This window comes from Mixophyes fleayi, chromosome 7 (assembly GCF_038048845.1).
Source record: "Mixophyes fleayi isolate aMixFle1 chromosome 7, aMixFle1.hap1, whole genome shotgun sequence".
In the NCBI taxonomy this organism is placed as follows: Eukaryota; Metazoa; Chordata; class Amphibia; order Anura; family Limnodynastidae; genus Mixophyes; species Mixophyes fleayi.
In genome coordinates this window covers 152,865,832-152,886,185 of record NC_134408.1, presented here as the reverse complement: position 1 = coordinate 152,886,185, position 20,354 = coordinate 152,865,832, and the positions used below count along the sequence as shown (strand labels likewise).

The 20,354-nt window shown below is 46.9% G+C and overlaps 2 protein-coding genes across 2 annotated transcripts; one reads left to right on the top strand and one right to left on the bottom strand.

Annotated features, from left to right (window-relative positions):
* Positions 1-76: 76 nt before the first annotated feature.
* Positions 77-8,256, bottom strand: DDX18 (DEAD-box helicase 18). Its single transcript, XM_075181208.1, has 14 exons — positions 8,075-8,256; positions 7,376-7,555; positions 6,944-7,069; positions 6,586-6,721; positions 6,358-6,458; positions 5,552-5,751; positions 5,216-5,330; positions 3,938-4,077; positions 3,122-3,283; positions 2,008-2,160; positions 1,809-1,922; positions 1,661-1,717; positions 1,008-1,185; positions 77-826 (listed from the first exon to the last, which is right to left on the bottom strand). The coding sequence occupies exons 1-14, from the start codon at positions 8,160-8,162 to the stop codon at positions 678-680; spliced, it is 1,899 nt and encodes a 632-aa protein (XP_075037309.1). The 5' UTR covers positions 8,163-8,256; the 3' UTR covers positions 77-677.
* A 90-nt stretch (positions 8,257-8,346) lies between these two features.
* On the top strand, positions 8,347-19,190 carry SNX4 (sorting nexin 4). The gene is made up of 10 exons (XM_075181209.1): positions 8,347-8,409; positions 11,065-11,277; positions 12,815-12,936; positions 16,377-16,512; positions 17,158-17,307; positions 17,797-17,844; positions 18,043-18,098; positions 18,451-18,523; positions 18,948-19,009; positions 19,103-19,190. The coding sequence occupies exons 1-10, from the start codon at positions 8,362-8,364 to the stop codon at positions 19,170-19,172; spliced, it is 978 nt and encodes a 325-aa protein (XP_075037310.1). The 5' UTR covers positions 8,347-8,361; the 3' UTR covers positions 19,173-19,190.
* Positions 19,191-20,354: the final 1,164 nt, after the last annotated feature.

Sequence of the window (20,354 nt, the reverse complement as noted above, 5' to 3'; positions counted from 1 at the left end):
TATCAAGTTTGTGTATAATAAGTTTGGTCAACGCCTCAGAGATCCCCCATCCACTTCCATGGACATTACAATAAGCGAACATGTAACATGAGATTTTATTATGTGCAGGAATAGTTCATACAACAACGCTGCATAATGAATGAAGCCGACGTGATATTCCCAGATATACATGTATGGAAGAAATCTGGTGACAGAACAGTGGAATGTACGATCCGAGACAGGATCCCATCCCGGGGGCAGCGAATCCCTGGACCGAGTCATCACAGATCGTCCGAGGACATTGTGCATCCAGAGATCTCTAACACGTTGCTGCGTGTGTTTGGGGGGTGGTCACAATTTCATTACCCCCCTCCCTCCAATGGACAATGTGACCTCACTTATCCCCTGAACACAAAAAAGATATGGAACTTATACCACAAATTATGGAGTTAAATACAAGTAAAAATAAAGTATTTATAGGAACCTTGTTCATTTATAGACCCCCCCCCGGGACCCCTTAATATCACCATCCGACATTGATGGATTAAATCCTCCAGAGCAGAGGATCAGGGAAAATAAAACTACATTTCTTGTGTAAGACGTAATCCGGATGATCAGACCCCGATACCTCCAATATTAGTTTAGTTTCTGCCAATTTAACGAGTGTCGATTAAATTCCAATAAGGTGAGGGCGATGATTAGCGGGTGAACTGACGCCCGTTACTGCGCCCGCTCTTGTTAATGTGCTTGAAGATCTTTGCTTTCTGCACGTTTTTGGATTTCTGATACCCAAATCCTCCACCTCCGCCTCGTTTCTGGACCCTCTTCCCTCCGCTGCTGTTCACATCTGAGACATCGCGTTAAGGAAAAGAAGTCGCTCAATCTGGGGAGTTTCACCCCGACCGACAATCTCTTACCTGCTAGAAGTCGTTGCAGCCAATCTGATGTTAGACGACCCCCCCCTCCCCCCTTACCTCGCTCTGAGCAGTAATATCACGTTATTATCTGTACGGAATGATAAAGGATACTAAGATCAACGTATGGTGGGATCTGGAAGCCAAAGGACAGACAGACTTTAGGCAGATCCAGGGTGTTGACATCGAATATCTGTTTGTGGGAGTGGGAGTCGTAGGATCGGATATAGGCTTTATAGGCTTCCTGCGCCGACTTGTGGAGATAATAATTCTTCTCGATCAGTTTCTCCAGCTGGAACAGGAAGAGACACAGTTATCTCAGAACCAAACACTTCCTGCTACACAATACGGACGTGTGAGACGTCATCACCCACATTATAACAACGTAAACACAAAGGATAGAAAGGTGCGTTCAGGAAATGCTGTTGTTACATTTGTTTCCTGTGCATTATATAAATATGACATTTCTGGCTCTGATACTGGTTATCTGTTCATGTCTCATCGTAAGATCACTTTATACAATAGTTTTATTTGTTACATCTGTATTAATACACATTTACTACAGACATGTACACACAGTCCCTGTACCCAGGTAGAGATAATGTTATTAGAAGCCATCACGTGATCTTACAGAGAGATCAGATATGCGGACAGGGAAATATGAACTTTCCAATACAATAATGTCAGACAGCAGCTCTACGGTTGGTACATTTCACAGGAGGATGAAATTTAAGCTTTAAAGAGCAAAACCCAAAATAAAACTGTACCTGAGATTGGATGTCAGAGATTTTACTCCAGGAAAATTCAAACTCGCTGAGCGGTACCTAGAATATAAACACGTTGTAAGCGGTGACTCTACAACACCAGTCTGGTGCACACAGGAGCAGCGGGTCCCTCACATACAGAAGCCCCCACCTTTGCTTGCTTCAGATAACGCAGAAATCCCAGCTCCTCCGGCCTCAGAATGAGCAGCGCGTGACCCTTTCCATCAACCCCTCGCGCCGTTCGGCCAACGCGATGGATGTATTCCTGGGAGCAGGGAGAGGGGATTATTTCACAACCCAAGACTCAGAAATCCCATTCCCACAAGAAGAGACGGAACGAATGGAGTCACCTTGGGGTCATCTGGGGGATCGTACTGGATAATCCAGTCCACCTCGGGGATGTCTAGTCCTCTGGCGGCTACGTCCGTGCACAGGAGGATCCCGGAGTCCGCGTTACAGAACTGGAAGAAAGTGGTGGTGCGTTTTGTCTGTTTCTGCTTCCCCTGTAGATAAATAACAAACGTCAGATGTGTCAGCGATCGGCCTCCCCGGGTCCTGGAACAAGTCTGCCCGAACCATCCAAAGCTGGGTACACACCTATACAATTATCGTACAGATCACATGATAAATGATATCGCATTAGTGTGTACGCTCCCACGATCATGTTATTATACCAAAACACATCATATCTTTTCATTCGGTTTTATAAACCACCTAAAAATCCCAATCAAGTATGAAATATGGCAGCGTGTACACAGTCACCACCAGCAGCGTGTACACAGTCACCACCAGCAGTGTAGGCAGACATATGTAGTGCGCACAGTCACAATATATTCAGCAGATGGTTACGAGAGATGAAGATCACAGATCTGATGCTACACTGTGATAGATATTGGCTGGATCGGTTGGACCCCACCAGTGTCCAAACAGCCCTACAAGCTCCTGTAGTCACAACTTTTTTTTTTTTAATATTTGAATTTCTTTGTAATAGGCGTTGGGTGATCATCGTAGATTTACTACACTACATCTTATGTCTTTAGGTAGCTACATATGTACAGACACACATCATACATGTACATATGTACCAAGCTATCCTCCACCACTGTACGCCCCTTATGTCCCTCTGTCTGGTCCCCGGGACTGGGCTAACATGAAGCCGGGGTTCACCACCCTCTGGTCTCTCTATGATGTGATCAGTATATCGATCCTCGTTATTCTCCAATATAACGGTAATGTTACGGCGATGCCCCGCCCCTTCATCACGTAAAGCCCCGCCCATTCCATCACGTAAAGCCCCGCCCATTCCATCACGTAAAGCCCCGCCCATTCCATCACATAGTAACCAGCGCGGTTCCTCTACGTCCCAGTATCTGACCTATATCGGGATGTTAATTGTTAACCCTCAGATGACCTATAACCCGATGGGAAGCGTCAGGATACATTTTCCGATTGGCTGTTACTCACGTGAATCGCCATCACCGACAAGTCGATGTAGTTCAGCAGCTCATAATGGAATTTCACAGACATGCAGGACGAGAAGAAAACCATCATCTTCTTCTTACGGTTCTTCTTCAGGAAGGTGAAGAGCAACAGGAACCTCTTCTCGGAGGGACAGACCACGTAACCCTGACACGGAAACAACATGAGGTTGTACCATCACAAACTGTAACAAGTCTTATTTCACCGTTCCTGCTGTCATCATCATTTATTTATATAGCGCCACTGATTCCGCAGCGCTGTACAGAGAACTCACTCACATCAGTCCCTGCCCCCATTGGAGCTTACAGTCGAAATTCCCGAACACACACAGACTAGGGTCAATTTAGATAGCAGCCAATTAACCTACTAGTATGTTTTTGGAGTGTGGGAGGAAACTGGAGCACCCGGAGGAAACCCATGCAAACACGGGGAGAACATACAAACTCCACACAGATAAGGCCATGGTTGGGAATTAAACTCATGACCTCAGCGATGTGAGGCAGAAGTGCTAACCACTGAGCCAACACAAATAAGATTTGTAAATCAGACTCACCTCAAGTGAACAGAAAGAGAACCCCAGATTATCAGAGCCGACCCCTGAACCCCCCCCGCCGCCACTGTCCAACGACCTCGTCCACCACTGTCCTTTGTACCCTTGCCCCAGGGCATTAGACAGCAGCCCAGGTCCGGTGATTACAGCTTCCATGTAACATTACGCCGCGTCTGGGAGCCCTACCACCGGGAATCAGGTCCTATGCACGACGCACCGGACACATCAGTAAGATGACGGAGTTTCCTCACCTGCTCCAGACCATCCACGGTGGCGGTGTCCTTGTGGTCATCCACACCCACATACAGCGGCTCCTTCTTGAGCGAGATCCGCGCCAGGTCTTCCACCTTCCGGGTCTGTGTGGCAGAAAACAGCATGGTCTGCCTGCGCTCTAGGAGGAAGGGAGAGGGGCGGAGATATTCCCATCATTATATATTATATGGAAGCACTCAGTATACAATCCCCAATATCCGCATACAGCAGTGGCAGCGCTATTCATTATAATACACATGTTCCTAATGAACACTGATGACATCGGAGCTGTTCATACAGACATTCCCTACAAGCATTTATACATGAATAGAACTTGTGTATTATAAGGACAGATTCTCAGACAAGGTTACGCTGGTGATAAATGTATGGAGTGTTCAATAAACAATATTTACTTCACACACATTTCTCTGTGTGTAGATAAGTATATCACCCGCTACGTGGCCTGCGTCTATACCACCCGCTGCGTGGCCTATGTATGATACCCTGTGTGTGCATCTATACCACCCGCTGCGTGGCCTGCGTCTATACCACCCGCTGCGTGGCCTATGTATGATACCCTGTGTGTGCATCTATACCACCCGCTGCGTGGCCTGCGTCTATACCACCCGCTGCGTGGCCTGCGTCTATACCACCCGCTGCGTGGCCTGCGTCTATACCACCCGCTGCGTGGCCTGCGTCTATACCACCCGCTGCGTGGCCTGCGTCTATACCACCCGCTGCGTGGCCTGCGTCTATACCACCCGCTGCGTGGCCTATGTATGATACCCTGTGTGTGCATCTATACCACCCGCTGCGTGGCCTGCGTCTATACCACCCGCTGCGTGGCCTATGTATGATACCCTGTGTGTGCATCTATACCACCCGCTGCGTGGCCTGCGTCTATACCACCCGCTGCGTGGCCTATGTATGATACCCTGTGTGTGCATCTATACCACCCGCTGCGTGGCCTGCGTCTATACCACCCGCTGCGTGGCCTGTATGATACCCTGTGTGCGCATCTATACCACCCGCTGCGTGGCCTGCGTCTATACCACCCGCTGCGTGGCCTATGTATGATACCCTGTGTGTGCATCTATACCACCCGCTGCGTGGCCTGCGTCTATACCACCCGCTGCGTGGCCTATGTATGATACCCTGTGTGTGCATCTATACCACCGTGTCCTGTACATGTGTCTGTTTACTACCACTATGTGCCGTGTGCACACATCTTCTATAAGCTCCGTCTATACATCTGTGTATTTCTATACTGTTCTTACTTGGCAACAGGTTAATGATCTGTTTCATCTCTTGTTCAAAGCCGACTTCCAGGATACGATCAGCCTCATCAATAACCAGACACTGCAGGTTCTTGTACATGAATCCTGGAGTGTTCTGCAGGATGACAACGGTAGCGACGTGTATATATATATATATATATATATATATATATATATATATATATACATATATACATAGGGAGAGGGATGTATAACGGAGCCTCTCATACAAGGGATGGATGTTCCTGCTACAACGCTATTATCCTCCCGTCGCATTAACACGCTATACCCCACTGGCCTCAATTACAGGGATCTACCTGCAGTCCGCTAACTTACCTGCATGTGGTCCAGGAGTCGCCCTGGTGTAGCCACAACAATGTTCACACCATTGGCGAGTTTCTGAGCCTCTGCGGATCGGTTGCTGCCCCCCATTATCAAACCATAGGTGTGGACGTGGTGGGCCATCAGCTCCTTCAGAACCCCATACGTCTGCATGGCCAGCTCCCTCGTGGGGGACAAGATGAGGACTCCCGTTCCTGGGAAGAAAGAAGATCCATATGGGAGTGGGCACAGACACAATACCCCCCTGGGGGCACTAGGTAAGTATCCAGACAGCACAAACTCACCAAATACAGAGCATGTTGTACTTTATATAAACAATGTGGAGATCCGGGTCCAATAAACGGTTACTATGTAGGTGTTCACACTGGCGAGCACACTATTATATGAGGGTATAATCATCAGCAGCAGGAAAGAATGTCACCACATAGGGAACAGCGGGATATATAAGAACCATAAGATGCCCGCACATATGGTATATTAAATATTATTATAAGTCTGGCAATTTTTTTTATATAAAACAGGCAACACACGGACATGTGTGTTTGTATGTTCTCCCCCTGTTTGCGTGGGTTTCCTTCGGATGCTCCAGTTTCATCCCATACGCCAAAAATATACTAACAGGTTAATTGGCTGCTAACAAAATTGACATGTGTATGTATGAATATAGACTGTAAGCTCCAATGACCGATGTGAGCAAGTTCTCTGTACAGCGCTACAGAATTAGTGGCGCTATATAAACAGATGATAAAACCTGTCTTCAGCTCGGCAATAACATTTCTACCCGATTGAATCTCTCTTACCGTTACGTGGCATAAACTTCAGCTTGTAAACCAGTTCTATGGCTGGGATGAGGAACGCCAAAGTCTTCCCGCTACCAGTGCGCGCGGCCGCCAGAACATCCCTTCAGGAAGAGGAAACATTATACTGGGGCCAGACACTATAGAGCACACGGGGGGGATGGGTGGTACATGCATGATCACAGGATCGAGGGTCAGATGTAACACACACAGCACACGTCACTGTCTCACCTGCCCTCCAGGAGGGGTCTGATGGATTTATGCTGAATCTCAGTCATGTGTGTGAAACCCATTTCCGAAATGGCTTTTAGCGTGTTCTCATTGACGAGGTCGGCCAGGGAGGAGAAAGCGGTGTCCTCAAACGCCCCTAAATACAGAGAACATGTGTATATAGATCACTCAGTCTTACCCAGGAGAGACAACACAGTAACCATGTGACTGGCGGCTTCTAATTATAATTCCTGGGACCATCTCGCTATGTGAGCGGGTTATCCACACAGCGTTATGTACCACATTTAAAGAGACTAGGGAAGTAAAGTGGATATTTCCAGCTAACCCAGATACTGCATGTGATCCTGCACCATTGTACCTGTCAGTCCCATAGGTAAAGTCGACTCCTCTTCTTCATCGTCACCTGTGGCCTTTTCCTCCTTTGAATCGTCATCCAGCACCGTAGGACTATCCTCCTCTGCCTCATTCTTCACTTTCTTTGCATCTAAGAGGGATAATCAGAATGTAGAACAAAAACTGTTATACTGATCTGTGAGGTGTCATTAATACACAGGAGATGTGTAGAGATATCAGAGTACACCCCAAAATGGGGTGTGGTCGATAATGATCAAGGCACCAAGTGTGTGGTGTTGTCAAACACGGACCTTAGTATGTGTGTCTGTGGTTGGGGAACAAATGATAAGAGTGCTCACAGCATGGGAAGGACACTTGGGATTAAGTATATATCACCAACATATGACAGAGCGCTGTACAGGTGGGGAAGGACGCTCAGTAAAGAAGGAAATCTCACCCATCTCTTCTGTCTGTGACACAATCTTCCTTTTCTTCTTCTTCTTGGTGGAGCTTGGAGGTTGGGGGTTTTCTTCCACGTGTCCATTGGCAGAATCTAAGTTTATCTCTGGAGTGGGGTCCTCGATGTTCTGCTCGACTTGTTCCTCGTCCTCCGCAGAGTCCACTGCCGCTATTTTATCTGCCAGACACAGAGGGGCCCGGATCAATCACATCGCTCTCATTGTGTGTTATAAATTCTATCACACAACATGATACATTATAATTCGCTGCAGCCAGGGCTGCGATACTGAGGTACCCGGGTACAGACTAATACAGGACCGGCGTCTCCGTGAACCTGCCTCATTCATGGCTGCGTTATCCTGGTACCATTATAACTGCAACAGCAGCTCCATTATCATAGGATAATGTACAGCACCAAGCACTGAGGAGGAGGAGACTGTATGAGGGTCTGAGACAGATGGAAACACCGTGAGGACTCTCAGCTCCCCCCCCCCCCCCCCATGACTATCACTGCCCCATATCCCCCTCCCCATACTGAGATCAGTCTCATCAGCTCCCACAACCCCAGAGTCCGGCCCCTGTCTTCCGACGGCTGCCTCCGACTTCCCCAATGCACAGAGCCGAGTCCCTGGATACAGAGACCTCATGTGTGACAGCTTCTCCTCCACCTCCTCACACACATCCCCCCGGCTCTCACCCTCCGCCCGCTGCTGGTTTCTCTGCCGGATCTTCTCGTTTCTCTTCTGGAGTTTCCTCCTCAGCAGCTTCATCTGTAAGTCCGCCATACTGCTCACACGTGTAACCGGCCGGAACTGACGTCACACCTCCGGAAGAGTCCTGACACTGGGGAGAGGAACGGAGGACTGAGGTGTCTACAGAGATGCCTGAGCGGAATACTGAGGGGGTCCTGAGAGGTGACTGAGGTGTCCACAGAGATGCCTGAGCGGAATACTGAGGGGTCCTGAGAGGATACTGACCAGGAGGATGAGGAGTCCCGGAAGATGCCTGATTTCTTATTTAGCAACATATCAAGTAATTATTTTTATTGTTGGAAACAAACATATAAATTAATGGTACAGTGCTGGAAGCAGATAAATATAATGCAAATAATTTCATTTTCATGTCAAAAATACACATCCATAAAATGATATCTCATAGATATTACTGTCTGTGCCACATCAATCTATTCTCTACCATCAATCAGAATAACTAACTTATATCCTCCTGTATAGAAGAATATAGGACTGAATTTGAACAGCTAATTCTGAGCAAACTCAGTAAAACATTGTTCTGTAACCAAATAGTGATTGATAATGTAATCTAAGTCATATTATGCATACTTGCCAACTTTTCCTCGTTGACTTTAGGGAGATCCCGGGGGAGGTGGAAGTGCGGGGCGGGGCTTGACAGATTGCATCATGTTGGCCCCGCCCCTAAACGAGTGTCACAATTTTGGCCAATTACAGCAGGGGTGGGGCTAAAATGACGGAATATTTGTGTCATTAAGTCCCCCATTTATCTATTGCGGAGGCTTGAACGGGAGGTTGCCCTGCTCTCCTGGGAGCCTGGGAGGTCTCCCAGAAATACGGGAGTCTCCCAGACATTCCGGGAGAGTAGGCAACTATGCGTTAAAGAAAAGAAGCTAATGACTCTCTAGAGACTGAAGTGTCTTTTACATTTCTGTCTCCATTACTGAAGTCATGTTGTCTTACCTGTCAGTCTTTGATTAAATCTTGGTCTCCATGAAAATGGCCACCTCCATTGGCATCAATACATGGACATAGGACACAATTTCTGAACTGTGTCATCATGCCACAGCCAACCACGTCTTGTACTGGCTCAGCATCAGGGAGAATGCCAGACTCTTCAGGGAGTGAGGGAGATCACCCCTATTTCAGGGAGTCTCCCTGACATTCAGGGAGAGTTGGCAAGTATGATATTATGCCAACTCTCCCGGAATGTCCGGGAGACTCCCAAATTCTGAGTAGGTCTCCCAGACTTTTGGGCGAGCAGTGGTCAACAGACAAGAAACAGAACTGAGTGGTGCTCAATATGTGGATAATCAGTATAAAAAAATCACTATAAATTATGGCAAAGTACATATACATCGCTCAAACCAGCGATAGTTTGCTAAAGATATTTACGTGACTCAATATATAACAAATTATTACAAAACATTAAACCAATTACAAAATAAAAATACTAACAAACTTATTCACATCAGGGGGTTCATTCTTCCTTGTTCCCTTGCTGAATAGCACTGGGGCTCCAGCCGGTACCACTGGGTTTCATGTACCAAGGTAATAGACGTGAATTTGGACCACTGAAATGGCAAATATACCACCTCAGGAGGGCCAGTTATTGTGGCACTATCATACTCGCCTACTCTCCTATAATGTCCAGAGACTTACAAATTTCTTTTGGGCTCCTGGGAGAGCAGAGACCCCTCCTAGATGCGATCACCTACCCTAGCAAAGTATGCGGGATAGAGCCAAGGTGTGGGATAGCGTGAGGGGCAGGGGCGTGATGCTGTGATTGTATTTACTGTAAGTGGATGCTGGACCTTACATGCCCATAACTGCGTCCTTGCTGTGGGACACACAGCTCCACAATAGCTGAAATAGAAAAACAAGATGCAAACACAGAGCTAAATCAACTTTTATTTAAATACAAACCGAACCCCCTCTTTTACCGTTTTATTATACATAAAAATCTTCCTTCTAGGCATGAGAATGTTCATAAGCAACACAACTGAAATAACATAAAAATCCCTGATCCAGGACAATGGCCGCTCCTTACAAAGCTCTGCCGCAAAATGAGGATCAGTAGCCGCAGTCATCGCTGTTTCTCATACTGGTCACTTATTATTGGCTGAGCTGCTGCTGACCCTCCGGTCTCAGCTCCATGCTGACTAGTGACAACCTGCAAAACATTAAACATATATTTAAACTTATATGTTGTGGTCTTTATGAAATCTCTTCTTTCTTCCTAATTGATTGTCCAAATTATAACATAAAAATAAAATTATATAATACAGTGTAATACAGTAATATAATAATTCCAATATGGTAGTATTCCACTATATAAAAGTGAAAATAAATAGTATCCAAGGGGTATATTTACTAAACTGCGGGTTTGAAAAAGTGTAGATGTTGCCTATAGCAACCAATCAGCTTCAAGCAGTCATTTTGTAAAATGTACTAAATAAATGATAACTAGAATCTGATTGGTTGCTACAGGCAACATCTCCACTTTTTCAAACCCGCAGTTTAGTAAATATACCCCCAAATCTTTAACTTGTGTGGTGCCAACTTTACACTTCCCCTTGGTACTTTGTGCCACATGTGCTGCCCCCTAGTGGTAGAAAACTTACTAGAAGTAAAAAACCTTTAAAGAGGAATCTTTAAGATATTACATCATATACTGATATATCACAAGATAATATACTGACATATTACACCACATACTGATATATCACAGGATAATATACTGACATATTACACCACATACTGATATATCACAAGATAATATACTGACACATTACATCATATACTGATATATCACAAGATAATATACTGACATATTACATCATATACTGATATATCACAAGATAATATACTGACATATTACACTATATACTGATATATCACAAGATAATATACTGATTATTATATGTGTTACTGGCAGACTCTGGCCGCGCATGCGCAGTCCTCACACAGGCTGGAGCCGGAAGTCTGGCACTCTCTGTCTGACACCCGGAGCGGGTCACACAGCACACCGGAAGCGGGTGATAGACTGGACGAGATGCTCGGGGATGAGGAACCCGCTGGGCTGTTCGACTCTGGAGGTCCCGACACTGAGGAGGGGAGCGCAGGCTGCGGCCTAGAGGAGACTGGGGCGGTATGTGCCCCCTGCAGAGCATCACCCCTTCCTCTCCGTACCCCCTGCAGAGCATCACCCCTCGCCCTGTACCCCACTGCAGAGCATCACCCCTCGCCCTGTACCCCACTGCAGAGCATCACCCCTCGCCCTGTACCCCACTGCAGAGCATCACCCCTCGCCCTGTACCCCACTGCAGAGCATCACCCCCTCCCTGTACCCCACTGCAGAGCATCACCCCCTCCCTGTGCCCCACTGCAGAGCATCACCCCCTCCCTGTGCCCCACTGCAGAGCATCACCCCCTCCCTGTGCCCCACTGCAGAGCATCACCCCCTCCCTGTGCCCCACTGCAGAGCATCACCCCTCGCCCTGTACCCCACTGCAGAGCATCACCCCTCGCCCTGTACCCCACTGCAGAGCATCACCCCTCGCCCTGTACCCCACTGCAGAGCATCACCCCTCGCCCTGTACCCCACTGCAGAGCATCACCCCTCGCCCTGTACCCCACTGCAGAGCATCACCCCTCGCCCTGTACCCCACTGCAGAGCATCACCCCTCGCCCTGTACCCCACTGCAGAGCATCACCCCTCGCCCTGTACCCCACTGCAGAGCATCACCCCTCGCCCTGTACCCCACTGCAGAGCATCACCCCTCGCCCTGTACCCCACTGCAGAGCATCACCCCCTCCCTGTACCCCACTGCAGAGCATCACCCCCTCCCTGTGCCCCACTGCAGAGCATCACCCCTCGCCCTGTGCCCCACTGCAGAGCATCACCCCCTCCCTGTGCCCCACTGCAGAGCATCACCCCCTCCCTGTGCCCCCTGCAGACTGTCGCCCCTTCCTCCCTGTGCCCCCCTGCAGAGCATCACCCCCTCCCTGTGCCCCTGCAGACTGTCGCTCCTTCCTCTCTGTACCCCCCTGCAGAGCATCACCCCCTCCCTGTGCCCCCTGCAGAGCATCACACCTCTCCCTGCCCCCCCACTGCAGAGGATCACCCCTTCCTTTCTGTACCCCACTGCAGAGCATCACTCACTCCCTGTACCCCACTGCAGAGCATCACCCCTTCCTCTCTGTACCCCCTGCAGAGCATCACACCTCTCCCTGCCCCCCCCCCCGCTACAGAACATCACCCCTTCCTCTCTGTACCCCACTGCAGAGCATCACCCCTTCCTCCCTGTACCCCACTGCAGAGCATCATCCCCTGCAGACCGTCACCCCCTCTCCCCGTATCCCCTGCAGACCGTCACCCCCTCTCCCTGTAGAACACGTCACACAGATTTCAGCAGATTATTTAGTAGCACAATATCCCCCTTTGTACAGCTAATAATTGTTCGTCACTGTCACTCATTCACCACCTGGTCCAGACATGATTTTCTATTCTCGTTACAAAATATTCGCTTCTGTTCATCACACACCGGCTCCTGCGTCTGTAGTTTTATCTCCATATTTATCAGTACATGTAATGTGCTCACTCTCCAGCACAGAGCCCTCGAGACATTCAATCTGTTCATTGTGAATGAATTATATATTTCTTCCTTTGTTTTGTGTTTCTGGAGATGTCGGAGGAGGAAAGTTTATTAAAGAAACTTGAAATCAGTGTGTCAGAGGCAGAAAAACGCAGTGGGAAAAATGCTGTGAATATGCAGGAAACATACACTGCGTATCTGATAGAGACCAGGTGAGGAGAGATCTGAGGAGGGTGCTGTCCCCGTGCAGTCACCAGGGGAGGGAGGGGTGCTGTCCCCGTGCAGTCACCAGGGGAGGGAGGGGTGCTGTCCCTGTGCAGTCACCAGGGGAGGGAGGGGTGCTGTCCCTGTGCAGTCACCAGGGGAGGGAGGGGTGCTGTCCCTGTGCAGTCACCAGGGGAGGGAGGGGTGCTGTCCCTGTGCAGTCACCAGGGGAGGGAGGGGTGCTGTCCCTGTGCAGTCACCAGGGGAGAGAGGGGTGCTGTCCCTGTGCAGTCACCAGGGGAGAGAGGGGTGCTGTCCCTGTGCAGTCACCAGGGGAGGGAGGGGTGCTGTCCCTGTGCAGTCACCAGGGGAGGGAGGGGTGCTGTCCCTGTGCAGTCACCAGGGGAGGGAGGGGTGCTGTCCCTGTGCAGTCACCAGGGGAGGGAGGGGTGCTGTCCCTGTGCAGTCACCAGGGGAGGGAGGGGTGCTGTCCCTGTGCAGTCACCAGGGGAGGGAGGGGTGCTGTCCCTGTGCAGTCACCAGGGGAGGGAGGGGTGCTGTCCCTGTGCAGTCACCAGGGGAGGGAGGGGTGCTGTCCCTGTGCAGTCACCAGGGGAGGGAGGGGTGCTGTCCCTGTGCAGTCACCAGGGGAGGGAGGGGTGCTGTCCCTGTGCAGTCACCAGGGGAGGGAGGGGTGCTGTCCCTGTGCAGTCACCAGGGGAGGGAGGGGTGCTGTCCCTGTGCAGTCACCAGGGGAGGGAGGGGTGCTGTCCCTGTGCAGTCACCAGGGGAGGGAGGGGTGCTGTCCCTGTGCAGTCACCAGGGGAGGGAGGGGTGCTGTCCCTGTGCAGTCACCAGGGGAGGGAGGGGTGCTGTCCCCGTGCAGTCACCAGGAGAGGGAGGGGTGCTGTCCCTGTGCAGTCACCAGGGGAGAGAGGGGTGCTGTCCCTGTGCAGTCACCAGGGGAGGGAGGGGTGCTGTCCCTGTGCAGTCACCAGGGGAGGGAGGGGTGCTGTCCCTGTGCAGTCACCAGGGGAGGGAGGGGTGCTCTCATACACATGTGAATGTGAAACGTGTATGGCAAATACAAACAGACAAAGAAAAGAGAGCACTGTTTTTAAATAATTGATATTACAGTTATTGAAATATAAATATAAAAACATAGAACTTGCTGTAACGGCCTATTATAGAGTTAAAACCTCATTAATTGAATAGATCACAATACATAACCGTTGCTGTCAACCATAAATTAGCTGACAAATCAGCATCGGTGTTACACAAATGCTCCTTAGTATAATATCTCATGAGGAATTGGAAAGTTCATAAACCCCTCCGATGGAATTAGGGCTAAGTAACCCTATGAGATGTACAAAATAACAATTGATCAGACTCCTCAATGAAACAACGAAGGAATGTAATCTGTATAAAGAACCTTCTTCATATGGGAACAATAACAGCACAAATGTAGCAATAAGATACCGCTAAGTACTTCTCCTTCTTGCTGTTACCTGTAGTATCCGAGAGCTGGTTAAGATGTTAATTCCAGAGTATTCCACTCTTGTAAATCACTAAGAGAAGGAGTGACCCTGATTAGCACTAGGACATCTTGAATCTTTAAGGAAGGAAAGTTTAGGAGATGTCTCTCTAGTGGCCGTTAGTTGATATGATATAAATTCTTTAATTCTGTCTTAAGGCTATAAAAATAAATTACAGTTTTTACCCTTTACAATTTAAGGGTCCAAATATTGAGAGTTTTTATAAAAGTACAATGGAGGACTTCAGAAATGTATGTGAAAATGCGACCAATGAGCCCTAATCTGACATCTCTGGAGAGAAAGACCCTCGGTGACTAAAGTTTGGGTAATAAGATCATTATAAAACCTACCGATAAGGGGGGTAATTTGGTAATTCAAGGCTGGTTTATTATTATGCGGAAGCTATGAGACAACTTAATAATGAGCGATTCTATATCAAACTTTAAAAAGCTCCCACTTCACAATATCCACACGAGTTGAGGCGTTTGTTGGATGGAGCCTTTGCCAACAATGTGATTTCCAAGGACACTTTTTGTCAATATCCGGTGGTTCCCACATAGTATCACTTACCGAAAGTCGCTGGTTTCACCCCCAGAGAGGCCTTTATTAGGTCACTCAGTAGTAATTTATCTTTTTATGGTGATTCAATCTTACAACCGTTTGTTTTTTTTCCATTGAAGTCACATATCAAGGATACCACTGATTTTTTGAAAACAAATAGAAGGTCTAGTTTGGAAAACATCATTCTCTTTTGACCTGTGATGTTGATGCTCTGTATTCTAATATTCCTCATGATTATGGCCCTGAAGCTGTCACATATTTTTTGAATAAGGATACAAACGTGGATCCTTTTTTATGTTTATTCTTCGCACAATTATTTTATTTTTGATTCACATTATTATTTACAGAAACTGGGGACTGCCATGGGGACTAGGTTTACCCCAGCTCTGCTATACTTTATATGGGATTGTTTGAGGAACGGTTCGTATGGGGTTCCTCGTTCGGGTTAAACCAGGTCCACTATGGCAGGTATATAGATGACCTAGTTTTTGTTTGGGATGGTGATGAGGACTTTGTTTCTTCTTCTTTTATTTTTAATCACATTTCAGTCATAATGATTTTGGTTTACACTTCACCAGCACTTTTAGCATTTCTCACATCAACTATTTGGGTAACTTTTACCAGATATTTTATGGTTGATAGTGACTTATGTATTTCGATCTATTCAATTAAAGAGGCTTTAACTCCATAACAGACTGTTACAGCGAGTTCTATGTGCTTATATTTCCATAAACATAATGTAAATTCTTTATGAACAGTGCTCTTTACTTTGTCAGCTGATACAGTACAGCTGGGTACACACTGCAGATTTTTCAACCAATTATCGTGCCAATCACAGAATAAACGACTGTTAGGTTTGATATTGCATTAGTGTGTACGCTCCCACCATCATGTTTTATCGTACCAAAGCACATCGTAACGTTTAATTCTATAAACTTACTAAGAATCACGGTCAACGATGGAGCGATGTTGGACAAATGTGGCAGTGTGCACACAGTCACCACCAGCAGTGTAGGCAGATATCTGTACAGTGTACAGAGTCACCATCTCCTCAGCAGATGGTTATGAGAGATGAAGATCACAGATCTGAAGGTAAACGTGTAGTGTGTACACATGGATCGGCATGGTCATCGGGACTTTGTCGCTAGTAAAATCATTACAGATATTTCATCGGGAGAAATATTCTGTAGTGTGTACCCAGCTTTAGTCTGTTATTACTAAAAATAATAAAAAAAAGTAATTTGGGATCATCATCTTTTCAAGTTGAGGATATAATTGTTTTCTTTTAACCTGTTTTGGGATTATTAGAGCAGCGTTTCCTTGTGCTCAGCAGGATTATGTGTCTGTTTTAGGGCGTTGGAGGCTAATTCTGAGGGGCAGAACTCTCTGGACTGTCTCTGGAGGCGATACAGCGAGTTTGAGATGCTTCGGAATTACCTGTCAGTCACTTATCCCTTCGTGGTTGTCCCGCCATTGCCGGAAAAGAGGGTATTAGTACATATGTTGTTCAGTAGATAAGAGATGAGTATTGCACTTGATGTGGAAACCGAAACATAGATCTAATAAATTACTAAAATAGGCTACGAGCAAATAACAAGGTCTGAGGGACTGATGGCTGTAACGTGCAGGCGTTGTGTTGTGTATGGGAATTAAAAGCAAAAAATAAGTTAATGGTGAAATATCCATATTACTTTAATGATCATCCCCCAAGTGTTAAGATTTGCAAGTTATTTTTATTGTATAATTGCTGCTTTGTGGACAGATACACAGCGTCTACAATCGCTGATTAAACCTAACTGGTTCATAACTTGAAATCTGACCACTGTAAGACAGTCTCTGTTTTGTTTTACCTCTTATCTTTAAATTGCAATATCTAGGACAGGTCTGGAAATATATGCAAACATTGTATAACAGTCGCAGTGCAGCATGTTGGAAGGTTTGACACAGCTGCGATGTTGTTATTCCTTCCTCCTTCCTACAACTATTTATATATTGTTAATGATTAATATTATGAAACATTCACTGCATATTGCCATTGTTACTGTCCATCTACATCTATTCCCTATGGATACCGCGTCCACAAAACATCCATTAAATTTCTGGTTCTCAGACATCTGTGTTTCTCCTGCACAGGCTGAATTTGTGTGGCACAAACTGTCTGCTGATAACATGGATCCTGACTTTGTGGAGAGACGAAGAATCGGGTTGGAGAACTTTCTCCTGCGGGTGGCGTCACATCCCGTCCTGTGTAATGATAAGATCTTTAATTTCTTCCTAACCCAGGTATAGTCCCACCTCCCCCCCCCCCCCCATCATGTCCTGCTCTGTCCTATCCCACCCCTTCTACCATTGCAGGGTCTCTGCGTCGTCAGATAAATATGTTCTTTAAACATCATCTATGAATGTTTTTCTCCTCGGTATCGGGATCTCTACTAGATACACATGAATGTGATGCACAAATGTTGACAACATCCAGATAATCTGCACATATCTAGATAGCTTTGAGTAATAGTTTGATAAAAAGTTTTTTTTTTTTTATAATTGTTCTTTCTGCTGCAGGTGCTGTCCTGGTCTAATACGTTATTATAGTAAAGATGAGGGTAGAATAGCACCTAGAACCTGCACTTATAATGTATATTACTATTACTTGTAAGTCATTATGTTGCTGTCTGATTTTATATCTTGATTTCTTCTAACCTAAGAGCGACTCTGTATAAACCCTCTGAGCTGTGTCTGTATCCTCAGTAATGTCCTTTTCTCTGCTGTTCCCAGGAAAATGGCTGGAAGGAGGCGATGAATGAGGCAGGACTGCAAGTAAAGGTATAATGGGCTCACATTATAAGAATCTTTTATACCACAGGCCCCTCCCCCTTTCCTATTCCAATTCCTGGAGCGCATGTTATGTCCGTGTACGTCACATGACATAGGGCCCAGACTCTCATCATTGATGTCTGCAGCTTTGTTTTATGCCCATCAGTCTGCTGTGCCTGTTATAGCCTCCTCCACTTCTCTTTGCAGACTGACTCCAGGCTGAAGGCTCTGAATGCAACTTTTCGTGTCAAGAACCCGGACAAGTGAGTATCCGACATGACTCCTGAAGTCTCTATTCCCTCGTTGCTGTGAATCTCCTCACAGTGTTACAGTGGATCTGAGAATGGTAATATTCTAATTATTTACATTTTATTTTATCCATCTCAGTGTCCATCTAGTATCAGGGGCATAACAGGGGAAGGAAACAGATTCAGCAGACATTCTGTTTGTCTAAACAGGAAGATGGCAGTATGTTTAACATTGCTCTAGTTCCTATGACAGGGGGGTCAGGACAGGTTATTGATCTATGATGGGGGCCTCTGTCTTCTAGATGGGGGGGTGTCTGATATATAACCCCTGACCCCATGTTTCTGACGATCTGTCCTCATCTGACAGGAGATTCACGGAGCTGAAACATTACAGTGACGAGCTTCAGTCCGTCATCTCTCACCTCCTGCGGGTCCGGGCTGTGAGTATCTCCCTGACGTAGATCCAGACTGATCTGTTATCTGCTAAACTGATTGACTCATTCTTCGTAGCAATGTGCATGTGTAGATTTGCTGTGGATAATGTCAAGATTAGCCAGAGACCAAGGATAATGGAAAATAATCACCATATATTCAGACTGGTGGGTTTTGTTTTTTTATGATTAATTGTAAGTTTTTGAGTTGATACAAGATAACTGGGAGATAAAGCAGATTCATCCCTAATACCTACAGCAAAGCTCCCGACATGGTCACATTACCCTCATTGGTTGAATCTTTATGATGAGGGTTGTAGTAGGGGCAGCAGTAGGGTAAGTCGACGAGGGGTTAGGAAGTCATCGATCACAGACTGTAGTAATATTTATTCTGGAGTCAGATAAAGGTGTTTACTGATGTCTCCTGGCTCAGAGGGTGGCTGACCGGCTGTACGGAGTCTACAAAGTGCACGGGAACTATGGGCGAGTCTTCAGGTCAGTTATCTGAGTGTCTCCCGTGGATATTGGAGTAATCTGCCGGCTAGAGGAGTGTGTTAGTCATATCCTTACTGCTTTATGTGTCCCCAGTGAATGGAGTGCGATAGAGAAGGAGATGGGAGACGGGTTACAGAGCGCCGGACACCACATGGACGTGTAAGTATGAGAAGATGGGATAGATGTTATTGTCCCTGTTCCTCTCCTGAGTGCACACTCTGCTTATTGTGACCACCACATCAGTCCTTCATCCTTGTGTGTGACAATTGTTGCGTGCAAAGCTTTTGATTGGTCCATTCATTTGCCCATTTTTTTACATTACTGTCCAGATTTTCTGCAACAATAATTTTAATTATAGTTTTATTTTTGATATATTGGAGGCCTTAAATCGAGGCATAGTGCTGTGATATCTGATCCTTCACCTCCGGGAATCAGGACAACATGGAAAATCTGACTCCTCCACCCCAGAAGTAGCCTCAATTACATGTCCTGCCTAGGGAAGAGGATAGTACGGGGGAAGGGAGGAAGGGGCAGTGACATGCTGCTGCCTCCATTCCCCTCCTCACAACAGGTCACAGACTGAGTTATATAGTGGAAGGAGCAGGGTCTCCCAGCAGCACAGAGTACATCAGGAGATGAGTGATGTGTTAGGACAGGGCTGCATGTGACAGGGGCAGTGACATGATGTGAGGAGGGGAATGGAGGCAGCAGAAAGCCACAGACTGATTGTTATATAGTGGAAGGAGCAGGGTCCCCAGCAGCACAGAGTATATCAGGGGATGAGTGATGTGTTAGTGAGGACAGAGCTGCATGTGACAGGGGGCAGTGACATGATATGAGGAGGGGAATGGAGGCAGCAGGAAGCCACAGACTGATTGTTATATAGTGGAAGGAGCAGGGTCCCCAGCAGCACAGAGTATATCAGGGGATGAGTGATGTGTTAGTGAGGACAGAGCTGCAGGGGCAGTGACATGATGTGAGGAGGGGAATGGAGGCAGCAGGAAGTCACAGACTGAGGGCTAGATTTACTAAGCTGTGGGTTTCAAAAAGTGGGGATGTTGCCTATAGCAACCAATCAGATTCTAGCTTTCATTTTGTAGAAGGTACTATATAAATGACAGCTAGAATCTGATTGGTTGCTATAGTCAACATCCCCACTTTTTCAAACCCGCAGCTTAGTAAATCTAGCCCTGAGAGTTATATAGTGGAAGGAACAGGATCCCCCAGCAGCACAGAGTACATCAGGAGATGAGTGATGTGTTAGTGAGGACAGAGCTGCATGTGGCAGGGGCAGTGACATGATGTGAGGAGGGGAATGGAGGCAGCAGGAAGCCACAGACTGAGA

What these genes read in the sequence shown, in the direction of transcription:
- SNX4 (XM_075181209.1), top strand. Translation starts at nt 8,362, where the DNA reads ATGAGGAGTCCCGGAAGATGCCTGATTTCTTATTTAGCAACATATCAA. An exon ending in GCCTAGAGGAGACTGGGGCG is followed by an intron (nt 11,278 to 12,814) that starts GTATGTGCCCCC and finishes GTGTTTCTGGAG; the next exon opens with ATGTCGGAGGAGGAAAGTTT. An exon ending in CGCCATTGCCGGAAAAGAGG is followed by an intron (nt 16,513 to 17,157) that starts GTATTAGTACAT and finishes TCTCCTGCACAG; the next exon opens with GCTGAATTTGTGTGGCACAA.
- DDX18 (XM_075181208.1), bottom strand. Translation starts at nt 8,162, where the DNA reads ATGGCGGACTTACAGATGAAGCTGCTGAGGAGGAAACTCCAGAAGAGA. An exon ending in TTTACCTATGGGACTGACAG is followed by an intron (nt 6,722 to 6,943) that starts GTACAATGGTGC and finishes CTCTGTATTTAG; the next exon opens with GGGCGTTTGAGGACACCGCT. An exon ending in GTTATCTGAAGCAAGCAAAG is followed by an intron (nt 1,718 to 1,808) that starts GTGGGGGCTTCT and finishes TTTATATTCTAG; the next exon opens with GTACCGCTCAGCGAGTTTGA.